The 14,279-nt window shown below is 36.4% G+C and overlaps 1 protein-coding gene across 10 annotated transcripts in view; it reads right to left on the bottom strand.

Moving 5' to 3' along the window:
- SDCCAG8 (SHH signaling and ciliogenesis regulator SDCCAG8) overlaps positions 1–14,279 on the bottom strand; it is a 250,106-nt gene that overhangs the window by 231,521 nt on the left and 4,306 nt on the right. For 8 of the 10 annotated variants that reach the window (XM_070474379.1, XM_070474381.1, XM_020905022.2 and 5 more), the window contains exons 2-4: positions 6,264–6,416; positions 5,492–5,574; positions 1,866–1,979 (exon numbers count right to left, since the gene is read on the bottom strand). In XM_070474379.1, coding sequence (XP_070330480.1) covers positions 1,866–1,979; positions 5,492–5,574; positions 6,264–6,416 — 350 coding nt within the window. Of the gene's footprint in view, positions 1–1,865; positions 1,980–5,491; positions 5,575–6,263; positions 6,417–11,020; positions 11,142–14,279 lie in introns of those variants that run through there. The other 2 variants (XM_070474378.1, XM_070474382.1) reach the window with 2 other exon arrangements.

The raw sequence follows: 14,279 nt of genomic DNA, 5'->3' as shown, positions 1-14,279 counted from the left end.
ACTTTCAATATCCTACTTCCTTGTTAACATGTATCAAATGTATACTCTGTCTGACTTTCAAGGATTTTGTAATCTTCTATTTAACCAATTCGGCATTATTTTAATAATTTCTAAGTGATATCTTCCATTGAAGGAATGTAGACTAGATGCCTCATGATCCCCATAAATAAATCATATTCATCCTGAATATTTTTTTCACTGTTGCTGTTTTTCCTTTAAAATTCTTTCATTTCCCTTCTGCTGATCTAATGATCCTACACCTTAAGATTTTTCTCTCCCATAAAAACATCCTCAAAGACAGTGAGCTTTTAGTAACCTTCTATTATAACTATAGTTTATACCACAAAATAAAGGACCACACTGTATCTTTACTATCGTGTTGCTGTGATTCTCATAGGTAATAGTGCTGTCAAGTAGATGGTAAGTTTATTATAATTTTTATTACAGAGTGGAAGAATCTGCCATCTCAAAATATGCCACTCTGGAAGAATTAAGGGCCCATGAAAAACAGCAGGCACAAATCTGCTCTGACTTCCCCTTTTCTTCCAGAAAGCAGAACTAAAACTCCCATGTGAACGATGCCCTTGCTACACCAGGAAGAAAGAACAGTCTCATCACCAGAGATAAGGAGTAGAGACTGAGAGAAATCTGTACAAACAGACCCTGTTAAAAGAACTCATCTTCTTTAGCCTCCCCACATATTTTCGGTACATTTTCACAGCTGCCTCTCTTTGTTCAACCAAGTACAAAAGCACTTAGGTTTCACTACTTCTTCAGGTCTTCATTTCTTTATGAAGGCTCCATATGACATAAATCTTACATTAAAAAAATGTGTATCCTTTTATCCTGTTAATCTATCTTATGTTGGTTTAATTCAAAGGCCCAACCAAAGACACCAAAAGGGCAGAGGTAATGTTTTATCTCCCCTACAATATCTTTCAAGTTTTACCCACAGCATTTTAGCAATTAATAGAAGCTTATAATGGAATGAGTCCTAGGATATTATTTCAGCTTTTCTAGTAATCCAAGAATACCTGTATAATAAATAATGAGTGCATCCTCCAAGAACAAGGAGAAATGACATTCTAAGATCAGGAAACACCCTTGAAAAGCTGACAATGAAATGTTTAAAGATTTCTTAAGCTACACATCAGACTTACACTTTGGAAGAGGAACCATATGTTGAAAATATAATACATGATACAAAAGATATCACTAAGTTCTATAAAAATATCACATAATCTGATGTATTAATATTAAAAAAAAAGAAGACAGTAATATACTTGGGAAGGCATTGAAAACATTAAACCTCACACAGTCATGCAATATATAACATCTAGTGTCATAAGCCATAAGTGAGAAAGTTTGGTTTCTGGATTGTCAGTATCAGTACCCCCATGAGCTATCTTCATTCAAAGTTATAGTAAGAACCTTTATACTAACAAGGGGTAGATACAGTCTACCAGCTTAGAATCCCTATTTGCTGCACTACAATTTCAACAGGTTGGCAAGAGTAGGAGAATGATTGGTATTACTATTCCAAAGCGTTTGCCATAAGCTGGGCTGAAGCAGAGTGGAAAGGAAAAACTCCGAGACATAAGAGAATATTATCAAAATATTATAGACTACTATATAATTATAAACTACTGGGAAATTAAGTACTCAGAAATGGCATGGTCAGGAGTACCATTCCCAAGCTTGAGAAGCTCCGATTACACATCAGTCTTTTCAATCACAGAAAGATGGCAACCATCAATGTGTTGCTATAAACATGAAGACCAATTAATAGTAAATTTTCACACAAGATATTATTATTAATAACAAATTTAACATAGTCTGGCTTAAATTTTTAATGGGATACTTACCTTGCAGAATTTGACTTCTGCCTCTAAATGATAAATGTACTGAGACTGGTCATTGATGATAGGAACAAGATTGTGGACAGTAGGCATATTGGTTTCCTCACATTCTGATGACCTCTAAGGCAAAAATAAAAACAAATGAAGCATGTTTGGATTTAGCAAAGAATCAGTTAATACCATCTCCATACTCAATTTAGCACTTATGTCATATAAACATAGAATGAACATAAACTAAATCACAGTGCAGCTAACAGTATTATTTCATCTTATAAATTCTATAAATAGATAAGATTCAGGAATATGAAAACTATTTTTTAAAGAGGGAAAAGGAAAATGGTTGTAAAAAGCACACAGCAAATGGAAAAATGCTCGAGTAGTATAATTTGGCTCGGGATGAACCACCCATTTGAGCCATCTGGAAATGTGACATGCTATTCAGTAATTCTCAGATAAAGGGACAGCTTTTTAAGAAATCACCATAGAAGAGGGCTGCTAGCTAAAACCGCAGAACAGCTGCCTGAAGAAGGGATTCTTTAGACAAGTGTCTGATGCCAAATGTGTGTCACTGAGGTAAAATTTTATCTACAAAGAAGTATATTAGCAAAACCTGGTTTTTTATTTTTGACCCTAATACTTAAGGCAATTGGGAGACTATGCTGTTCTGGAGCCTCCAGGACTAGAGTGCTAAAGCAGATATACATGAAAGTGAGACACTGCATTGAGGACTTTAGAAAAAAAACGTTTATTCTCCTTACTTTTGCAGCAGTCCTGTAATTGATTTTTAATATCCATCTTACCTTATCCTAAAATGATTGTAAAATGGTTTATAAATCATATATCATCCACTCCAGTATTCTTGCCTGGAGAATACAATGGACAGAAGAGCCTGGTGGGCCACAGTCCATGGGGTCGCAAGCAGTCAGACACGACTGAGTGACTAACGCTACTACCATGATATTATTTAAAGAAAAGAGGGTTAGGACAAGGGAAAATGAAAGTCTACCAGTTAGATGAATCCAGAGGAAAGTTTGAGGTGAGACACACAACCATTTTGTTTTTCAACACAGCAGAAATTCCTATAAATGATGAAGTACCAGCTCTCATGGCAGAATAATTAAGTAGAGCTTTGCTTCTGGCCACATTTAATAAATTTAAAACCAAAAGACATGTTAATTAAATGAATTATCTGTGATAAGTAGAAAGCAACTAATTATAATAATTAATATTAATAGAAAGGGGTTCGGTGCATAGGCAAATATAAATTATTACTATGTGTATACGTAGGGCAAAATCAATATGAAAATTAAAAACAAGCTAGTATCATGTGGAAAATGTTCATATAAAATCACTTGTATGTTTATCATAGTTTGACTGTCCATATTTTAAAATAATAAGTAATAATGTTTAGACATATTTTCTACCTCAGCACTGCCTCATTTCACTCTTAATACAGCCACATATTTCTCATATGTCATATTGGCTATGAAACTGCATTCTAAGGGGTACAGTCTTCAAAAGCTACTTATTATTGTAGTTTGTAATCATCATGTATAGGTTGTATACATTTAGAGTCTAAGTTCCATTCTTTCACATAGAGCCAATATAAATAGACCTGTGTATTGGCATATACTGTATATATTGAACTGATCATCTTGATGAGTCTTCTTACTTACCTAAAGTCAATCAGTTTTGCAATATCACTGCTCAGTAATATCTTAAAAATGCTAAGAAGCATGTCTGAGCATTCAACAGATAAAGAAACTTAATCTATTACACTTAAAAGAACTCTATCCATATGTGCTTAGGAGCATTCTAGAAACTAGGCGTAAACAGTAATAAATTCACTGAATAATGAAATATTTTATCAAAATTACAGTTTATATCTATAAATATTGAATAGGAACATGTAGTCCATTTCTCTAAAGTGGGAATTAAGCATGAAAGTCTGTGTCAGGCTGGAATGAAGTGCTAATATGGGGGTACTCCTAGGACATTTTAGCTGTGAGTAATGGAAACTGACATGTCTTCAAGTTTTCAGCATGCAGCCTGGGTATCCAACAGTCACAGACATTGAAAATGCAAGGTGGTTATTGTTGCCATGGCATTTTATATTTGTGCCATATTTCATAGGTTTCCAAAGAATTTAAAATATGTGATCTTACCTTATTACTATAAAAACCCTGTGAGAGAGTACATGATAGACCCTAGATCACCCTAAAGCATACACTATTATTTTGACCATTTAAACCTGGCCAAATCCTTACTTCACAGTACCCTTTCTCTACAGAATGCTTCCCTCCCACCCACCTTCTCCTCACATATACCCTTCCCTCACAGTACTCTCCCTCACTTCCACCCTTCCTCCACATCTATCTCAGGCTTTATATCACACTGCTTCAGTCAGAAATAATATGCTCCATTAAAGCAATAGCAGTAGAAAACAGCTGCAGAAGAAATAGAATACAGTTTCTCATATCACACAATTTTATAACTATATATTTTTTAATGTAGAAAAAGATTACATGCTTCAAATTTAACATTTAACATAAACAAAGGACAGCCAGAATTAGAAAGTAAATTCTAAAAATAATAAAAATACAGATATGCCTCTCTATAAAAGCAATGGTTAGGGACTTGGTGGTCCAGTGGTTAAGAATCCACCTTTCTTTCTTTTTTTAACTATTTATTTTTAAAATGTATTTATTTATTTTAATTGAAGGATAATTACTTTACAATACTGTGATGGCTTCTGCCATACATCAACATGAATCAGCCATAGGTATACATATGTTCCCCGCATCCTGAAACCCCCTCCCACCTCCCTCACCAACCCCACTCCTCCAGGTCGTCACAGAACACTGGCCCTGGGGGCTCCGCTTCAAGCATCCAACTCGCACTGGTCATCCATTCTACATATGGCATATGGTAATGTACACATTTCAATGCTATTCTCTCAAATCATCCCACCTTCTTCTTCTCTCACTGAGCCCAGAAATCTGTTCTTTACGTCTGTGTCTCCTTTGCTGCCCTGTGTGTAGGATCATTGGTACCATTCTTCTAGAAGAATCTGCATTTCAATACAAGGGGTGCTGGTTCGATCCTTGGAAGGGGAACTAAGATCCCAAATGGCCCTGGGCAGCTAAGCCCACAAGCCACAAGCACTGAGCCCTCACCTGCCACAACTAGAAAGAAGCCTGCATACCGAATGAAAGATCCTGCTTACTACAACAAAGACTTTGCGTGCCACAGCTAAGACCCGAAGCAGCCAAAAATAAATGAGTAATAATAGTAATAAATACTAAAAAAAAACAATGGTTACTCTTTCCCATATATTGTTCCTTTAAAAAAAAATATTTGCTAACAGTTGCAAAGTAAATTCTCCAAACTATTTCCTCACTCACATTTTTCAAGTGAATAATAAATTAAAAAATCAGAATCCCCTCTTCCATGGAAGTCTCTTCTTTGGTCAAAATAATTATCAGAGGGAAGATCATTTCTTTTAACACTTTCTACTATTAGCATGTCCAGCTCAGAATCTGTTTAACACATGTACTACTAAAATGACACACAAAATTAAAACATAGTTAGAAAAATAATGCTTTTGTTAGGTTGTAGACGGTGATACTTACCAAAGAGGATGTTTCTTGTCTTCCTAGAGATACCTCACTTTCCTTGGTTGCTTGTTGGCGCAACAAAGCTTTGAGTTGATTAACTATGGAGCAAAAGCAATAGGTTTATTCACCTTATTTTAAATCCATAGTTTATCATCACCTATCTATCCTTCCATCAATCTAACAAATATTTGTGTATTATGCATCACAAAATGTGCTTTTGACAGACACAAAAACAAACATAAGAAAATCTCTATCATTTAAGAGGTAAAAATCCACTGAGCAAGAGGTATATAACTAACAGATATAAAACAAGATTATAAGCTCTAAATCTACCTATAAGAAGCTCTAGGTCTGCCTATAATGCTGTAAGAATAGGAAGCACGTAACTGTGCCTGTTTTCACAGAGAAGAGAGTGTGAAGGATGTACAGGAGATCACATGCAGAAGAGGGTGAGAAAAAACCAGTTTGAACACATGGCTCATGCAAAGCAGAGAAGCACGGCCATAGGGTGGCATGAGTAGAACACGGCTTGCAAGACGAATAGTTGAAAGGAAGATAGAAAAATGAGGCTGGAGAGGCAGCTTGGAATTGCCTTAAGAAAATACTGCTTTGACATCCTATAGGCATAGGGAAGTCAAAGGGGGAAAAAAAGCAAAGGAACTAGATTAGCTGCTTTGTGTTTCTTGACTAAAATCCTAGCAGCAGAGGACAGGCTGGCGTCTTTACTATATGGAGTTTAAAGAATTCACTGTGTGTCATTCAGGTTAGGACTGACATTCACACTCACCGGCATGGCTGTGTTGTAGTTCACGCCAGGCATTTCCAGCATCCTCATTTCCTACACTGGTATCAAAAGAAGGATCCAGCATATCTTCTCCAACGGTGACATCACCTTCTCTCAGGGCACATTTCAACTGGTGAATGCTTCTATTTGCACGTTCTGCAATAGCATGATGAAAATCAGAGCCAGTGAAATCTGGGTGACCAAATGAACATGGACCTGAGAAGACAATTTCTAAAGGAAAAGCAATCATTTCTGATACTTTGTGGGAGAAAAAATAGCAAAGCTTTGCTTCTAGCTTACTGAGGAACATGCCAGAGGAAATGTGAGATTAAGTTCATGGGGCAGAGGTTAGACTTAATGATCTCTAAGCTCCCGGACACCACTGTGATTGGCATTCACTGTATATAGCTCTATTGCCAAGGAGGACTGAATGGAAGAGCTTTTCCCCTCTTCACTCTCCCAAACTATAATCTCACAGGGGAGGCAATATCCTGACTCCTCAGTGCCTAAGACTCCCCTACACCTTTTGGCATGGTGTGGATAGGCAAGACTGGCAAGAGGGATTCCACCACATCAAAGTTCCTACCCAAAGAAGCCTCCTTGTCCCTGTGAGCCACATGGCCCTCTAGCATCAAGACAGCTGAACACCTGGCCTAGTTCTGATCAAGGTTTGAATAGCTGATGTGCTTAGAGTGGTATAGTTGTACTTATATACTGTACTTAGTATAGTTGTACTTATATACTCCTGGCTGACTACATCTTATGTAGAAATTCTTGGTTAGTATGTCTGATTACTCTTAGAATTGAAGTTTAAACTTATTACCACATACTAAACATAAATAGTCTAAAATTAAGTATTTTAAGGTATATTACTCTAGTAGTTCATCTCTAAAAACAGACCCAAAGAACTCACCCTTACATCCTTGTGCTCTCCCAAATTGAAACTTAGTGGACCTGTAACCTACACTCAAAAAGAGAATGCACTGGAACGCACATGACGCCTGACCCGTCACATCTTTAAAATGTTCGGTAGACAAAAACCACTACAATATTGTAAAGTAATTAGCCTCCAACTAATAAAAATAAGTGGAAAAACAAATGTTTGGTACCTTCTGCTTCTACCCTCTTGGAATGTTGGTTTTTGTGAGCCCTAAGCCACTAAGTAGGAAGTCTGGCTATCCTGCTAGAGAGATTCTGAAGAGGCCATGTGGAAAGGAGAGGCTCTGAGATCACCACAAGGAGAAAGAAGAAGCCCAACCCCACTAACAGTCTGGCAGTCTCCTGGTGACTCCAGCGCCAGAGGTCATCTACCCACGATGCATGGGAGAGACTCGAAAACTGCCCAGCTGCAGTCTGGTAAAACCACAGAGCTGTGAGAGACACTAAAAACGCTTTTGGTTGTTGGTTTCTGCCATCAAGCTTTAGAGTGACTTGTGTGTGTGTGTGTGTGTGTGTGTGTGTGTGTACGCGCTTAATTGCTCAGTCATGTCCAACTCTTTGCAATCCCATGGACTGTAGCCTGCCAGGCTCCTCTGTCCATGGGAATTCTCTGGGCAAGAATACTGGAGTGGGTTGTGCTTGTTAAGCAACAAAAGGTAACTGAAATAATTATTCAGTGAAATACTCATCCAAAAACACCTTTTACCATGGCTAATTCATTTCAATGTATGACAAAACCACTGCAATGATGTAAAGTAATTAGCCTCCAACTAATAAAAATAAATGGAAAAAAAAAACAACAAAAAAACAAAAATACCTTTAGCAAAGGATGCAAGTCCTACATTAATAACAGAACTACATACTAATATAGTAATGATACTGGGCATGTGTGCTCAGTCGCTACAGTTGTGTCTTTTTCGTGACCCTATGGACCATAGCTCTCCAGGGTCCTCTGTCCATGGGATTCTCCAGGCAAGAATACCGGAGTGGGTTGCCATGCCCTCCTCCAGGGGATCTTCCCCACCCAAGATCATACTTGCATCTACTGCATTGCAGGCAGATTCTTTACATCTGAGCCACTGCGGATGCCCCAGTAATGATACTACATTATATGTTAATATAATATACTAATTACTATATATATAAACTATATATAATATAGTATACTATAGTATACTAATGACACTAGACATGACATTACTAATAACTCTATCTTGTTTTATGGATTTTTTTACATGTATGACAACTGGAGAATCAGACAATTGATGGGTAATTTCATTAGTTAAAGACCAGATACTTTTTCAGGTTTAAACTTGTTACTTTTGCTAATCTCTTATAATTAATTCTCCAGTTTCAATCTAGAAACATTAACTGTAACAAAAAATGTTCCTTTTACATTAGAGCTGAGACCCAGGTTTCAGTCATCATTTTTAAATGTTGACATCTGTATTTGAAAGTTATCTTTAATTCATTTATTTATTAAATATTTATATATAGCTAACATAGAAATTTATGTTAGAAAAAGATGAATTCCCATGCAAGTTCATGTACAGCTATTATCTATCTCAAATGGATTCCATCAAAAGAATTCTTAACATCTTCAGAGGAGAACTTTTTCTAAGTAAAATCTTTCCCTAATTCAGAGCAATGCATAACAATAACACCAATGAAGTTCTTTCTTCTGATCTAGGCCCTTTCTTGACAAGTTAGATCTACTTCTGTATTCAGGAGAAAAAGCTCCTCATCTTTAATACCTACAAGAGAACCCTAAGAAAGCTATAAAAATGAAAAGGCTTTTCATTACCAATCATGGATGAAAATATATTTACAAATATATAGTCTACAGGACCTTGAAAAATACATTCTATTTCCTTTAAGCTCATTAATTTGAATGTGTGAAACAGACAAAAATATCATAACTTAATAGAAAAAAATATTCTCTATCTTACAAAATCTCTAATATAGGTCCTTCACTTACAGCAACTCATTTTCCCCTTGAGTAAATTAACAAAAATAGGTCTTTTAGGTCAGGGTTCAGTAATCTACACAAGAGACCCCATAAATTTATCTCTGCAATTTTCTCCTCACCAATCCTATTTCCACACAGACCTTTCTCTGACTGGAATTTGGTATTGATAACTAACCAAGCCTGGCCTCCTTTTATACCTCATGAGTTTTGAAAAGTCTAGATAAGATGCATTCCTGGTTTCAGTAAAATGAGAAGCAGCAATAGTTCTTTTTTGTTTTTTTTTTTTACTAACTCAGTATTTTCTAAAGAGATTTGTTAAAGGATAAGGAAAAATCGAAGTGTTACATGATAAGCAATTTAGTTCACACAGTTTTGGACTTATGCACTGATACCTATGAATAAAGCACTTATCTTTACTGCATCCATTAAAACGAAACAAAGGGTTTGAATTACACTAAAAGTAGGCTCTGTGGAGCCATCAAATGACTTCATCTATAAGACAAAGGATAATTACTTATTTATACTTAATCTGACTAAAAGCTAACAAGCTATATTAGGAAAAGGAAAGGAAATTGAAAAAAAATGTATAATTGAAAATTCCTATAGGTAGAGTTCTTTCATTAGCTTACAATAATGGGAGAGTTTTATGAGGCCATCTAATCCCTTTCCTGATACTCCTGTTTAATCTTTTAGAATTTTTATCATTTAAAGACTATGTGTTAAACTCTACTATGAAAATAGTATTATGTGAAATACTAATATATCGAACTCAACAGCCATCCCACTTTTCTTAGTGATTATACAAGGTCTGGGGTTTTTTTTGCAATGAATGACTTCAGTTGCTAGGGTCAGAGATGAAGAGAAGGAATTTACAAGAACTGTATCCTGAAACTAAAACTAAGGAGGTAAGTGATATTTTAAAGTCATTCCAAGACTACATTTTAAAACATGCTAAATGCTTTTCAAATATATACATTCGAACATAATTATATACACTGCAACAGACAAACAGAATTAATCCCTTGGAATAACAACACTCAGATCTTTGAAGACAGACGAAACCCCTTTGCTTTTCAACTGGAGCCATTGCAACTGGTCTCATAATCCTTATTAAGAACCCTACTCCCCAGATGCCATTAACTGCTGCTTCTTGTTGTTTAGTTACTAAGTCATTTCCGACTCTTTTGCAACCCCTTGGACAGTAGCCTGCCATGTTCCTGAGGATGGGATTTCCCAGGGAAGAAGAGTGGAGTGGGTTGCCATGTCCTTCACCAGGGGATCTTCCTGATCCAAAGATAGAACCTGCATCTCCTGCATTGGCAGGCACATTCTTTACCACTGAGCCACCAGGGAAGCCCTAACCCCATTCTGCTTACATGTAAGGAAACCAGATTAGATAGGAGGTTCCAGTTAGGGTTTCCCATCCCACTGTTAATGGGCATAGCTTTATCCTCAAGAGTGGGGAAGAATACTCAGTTCCTCTTCTCTCCTGAGAGGATAGTAACAGATTTCACGATACATCCTGATTTCTTCTTCCCTGCATCAACCACAGGCTGAATACAAACTTAATTACAAATACAAACAGAAATACAACCTCTGAGTCCTACAGAATCGCATGAACATAAACATAAGTAATATTTCTGCTAGTCCACTATCCAAATATCAATCAATACAATGAGCACTGAAAAGGTTTTTAAGCTCCTGACTGCCAACAAATTTGTCTGTTTCATTCATTTTTGTAATCTAGTTGTTCTACTTTCCAGCTGCTAGCTCAACACCGAGCCTCTCTTCATCAAGATGTTTTTGAACAAAAAGGAAAATACGTCCCTGTATACCAAGGATCATCACTTACATACATACTGTGAATTATTAATGTCTACATTCTCCATCTGTAATGAGAATTATCCTGGTGACAAGGAGGCAGAACCGCACCCAATGAAGTGCCCAGCTGTCTCTGGGAAAACAAGCAGTGAACCATACCTCCCCAGGCTAAGCATGAGGCGAGCTGCAATGCTCAAAACAAGCTTAGATCTGGGCAGACAAGCAGAAAAATGAAACCACACCCAGATGAGATGATGTCCATCCACACTTGACTGGGTCTCAGCTGGTTCAGGGGATTCTTGTCACTGTTTATTGGGGGACTGACAATTAGTGTGACCAAGATGAAGACAGCATTAATCCAAAATTAGAAAAACCAGCTTTGTAACTGGCAATTACAATGATTAAAGAGACTAAAAGTTGTATGCAGAAACTACAAAATCTCAAAAAAAATTACTATCGTAAGACTCTAATAGCTGAAAAATGTGTTAAAACTGGTTGGTACCAGAAGTGAAAGATAATCCAAATAAGAATGTAAACATCTTTAAGAGCAGTGTCTGGAAGATCATTAATGATGGATGGATGTTGGGAAATCAAGAAGATTGACTATACGCATTATGAGGGATACACCTGGTTCTTTTTTTCTTTTTGCACCAACTGAGAATACTTATGCACCTGTCACTTTCCTATTAAAGAAGTTATCCTAGCCAGACTGGCAGAACTTAGGTACAATTATCAGCCAAAACAATCTGTATCCTTAATTGAAATTATTCTCAAGCACAGTTCTCACATAGCAAATGCTATGAGTAATAACCTTGCTACTTCTAGATTGTGGTTCTCAGTCTCAGCACTATTGATATTTGGACTTGGTAATTCTTGACTGTAAGGGGATGTGTTGTGTTTGTACTGGAGCATCTCTGGCCTCTACCCACTAGATGCTGGTAAAACTCTCCCTGCCAGCTGTGACAGTCAAAAATGCCTCCAGACATTACCAGATGTCTTCTGGATGGGAAAAAAAAGTCACTCTGATTGATAACTGCTGGTTTATAGTAATGAAACAAGATAGCCAGTGCTCAGTTTTGAGGAGAGACTACCCACACTGCTACACCGGAATTACAGGCGCAACTTGATGAAAACTGGTCAGGACAGTGAGCTATTCTACCACTGTGGGAGGCAGCACACACAACCCATCGCCATCAACACCAAGATGAGGCACTTCTGATCCAGGTGTCAGGAATTGTTACACCTAGTGTGATCTAGAACTTGAAATTCATGTTTAGTTTCATTTTGTTTCCGAGGCATAATACATGAAGCAGTAGTTATACTCCAAGGCTATTTTTTAGACCTTCTTTAGTAATCATTCCTTTAAATGTTCCAGTGGGCTTTGATGAAGCTCTCCAATAATCTAGGCTGCTTTAGCAAGCGCACAAGCATGTTTCAAGCTATCTTTCTTACCTTTTGTCTCTCAGAGGAGTATCACTAGGTGAAAACTTGGAAAACCTTAGCATAAACTGGTGAAATGATCAGAGTTTAAGTCTTTTTTAAAAATCTCAAAAGCTGGAGAAGCAAAATGGTCTCTTTTTTCCTGCACAAACATGTCTAAGAAGTGAAAATGCCCTTACAATCTTGTAGCACCAAACCATTGTTTTGGTTCTAAATTATTTCACGGATCATTATTTACTTATAAAACATGCTTTTTGGGCTGCTAAATCCTATCTTTTGTTTATTTTACCTCACTAGTTTTAGGGAAGAGAAAATGGAAATGCTACTACTTTTTGGTATTCTGGTAAAAGAAATAAAAGTTAAAACCACTAAGAACAGCCATATAAGTATATAAAGCAAAAAATGAATATATGTAATTTAAATTTTATTAGCAAAAAAGTCAATTTAAATGTTTGAAAAATCTCATTTGCATTACCAATCCTATTTATTAATACCTAAATCATTGTATTTCTTTAGTTTCATAATGAATGCTTCCAGGGCCTTTCTTACATTGTTGCCTGTCTTGGTTTCAGTGAGGCTGATTGTTAAATAAGCGAACATTAGCCATAGACAATGTGTGTGAGTGTGCACCTAAATATTTTAAAATTTTAGAACACATTTAAGAACAGCAAAAACAAAAAAGAAGAAGAAATACAAGTTTGATGTGTAAAGCTGAGAAAAAGAGGAACTTTTACTTAAGTTATATACATGTTTCCTTAAGTCTGCCAAAGGTCCGGATGACATCACTGCTAGTTAATTCAGTGACCAAATTATGGACTAGTAAGATTAACATCAGCTTTCTACATATGTATCTTTCTCTGGAATAAAAAAAACAACAAACACTTGTTATATTTTACTTATGTACAATTGGAACATCAGTATTATTTTCAGTTTTATCCAACTAAATCAACTTAAAAAGAAAAATATCACCCCCCCCCCAAATTTTATATTTTCTTCCCATATTCAACTTCTCACTTTCCATCAACTTAGTTCCTTAATCTCATAAGGAAACACAACTTTTTATCATTCATGTGGTCCAATCCAGTGTTGATAAAAGGGACATTACAGATCTAGAGATCTGAGATAGTGGCTGAAGGGGACCCAAGCTCTCACATATTTTGCTTGACCCACATAGTATAGGATGAAGGGAAAAGAATAAAAGAAAGGGAAGGAAGAAAAGAGGGAAAGAGCAAGAAAGCAATTGCAATGTTTTCAGAAAAACATAAACCGCCCAGTTTGGCCATAGCCTCACTATTCCCTAGTGTATTCCACTGACTTCATCACACATTTTGTCATCTCCTTGGTTCCTACTGGCAATAACCCTACCTCCTAGTCCAAACTTTTCATATTCCAGATGAGGAAACAAGAATCCAAAAACAGTTTATTAACTTGCCTAAGGTAACACAGACGGTTATTAGAAAAGCAACAGTAAGAATTGGAACTTGGATCCTAGTTTTGCATTCTTTTCTCTGATTCCATCATACTCTTCATAAATTCAATCTAGAGCCTAAAATAACAAAACATTGAAAGAAAAAGGAGGAATTACCATATAAAATGCATACAGAAAGTAAATGATGCATTCCTGTTTCAGTATAAGTTTGTTCCATTTCTTTATGCCCACTCAATCAAAGGTGGCCAGGAAGTTGGAGAATAGGTGAGTAATGTATACAGGCATAAAACTGAATCCACAGCTAACACTGCAGCAACATTTGAAACATGATTCAGTTGTTAAGGCTGGGACACTGAATTTCTAGCAAATTTCTTCTAACATCACATTCCTACATTCAAGTGTATAGAATTTAAACAGCCTT

Source organism: Odocoileus virginianus, chromosome 11 (assembly GCF_023699985.2).
Source record: "Odocoileus virginianus isolate 20LAN1187 ecotype Illinois chromosome 11, Ovbor_1.2, whole genome shotgun sequence".
Classification (NCBI taxonomy): domain Eukaryota; kingdom Metazoa; phylum Chordata; class Mammalia; order Artiodactyla; family Cervidae; genus Odocoileus; species Odocoileus virginianus.
The sequence above is the reverse complement of the archived record's forward strand: the minus strand, read 5'-3'. Positions and strand labels throughout refer to the sequence as shown.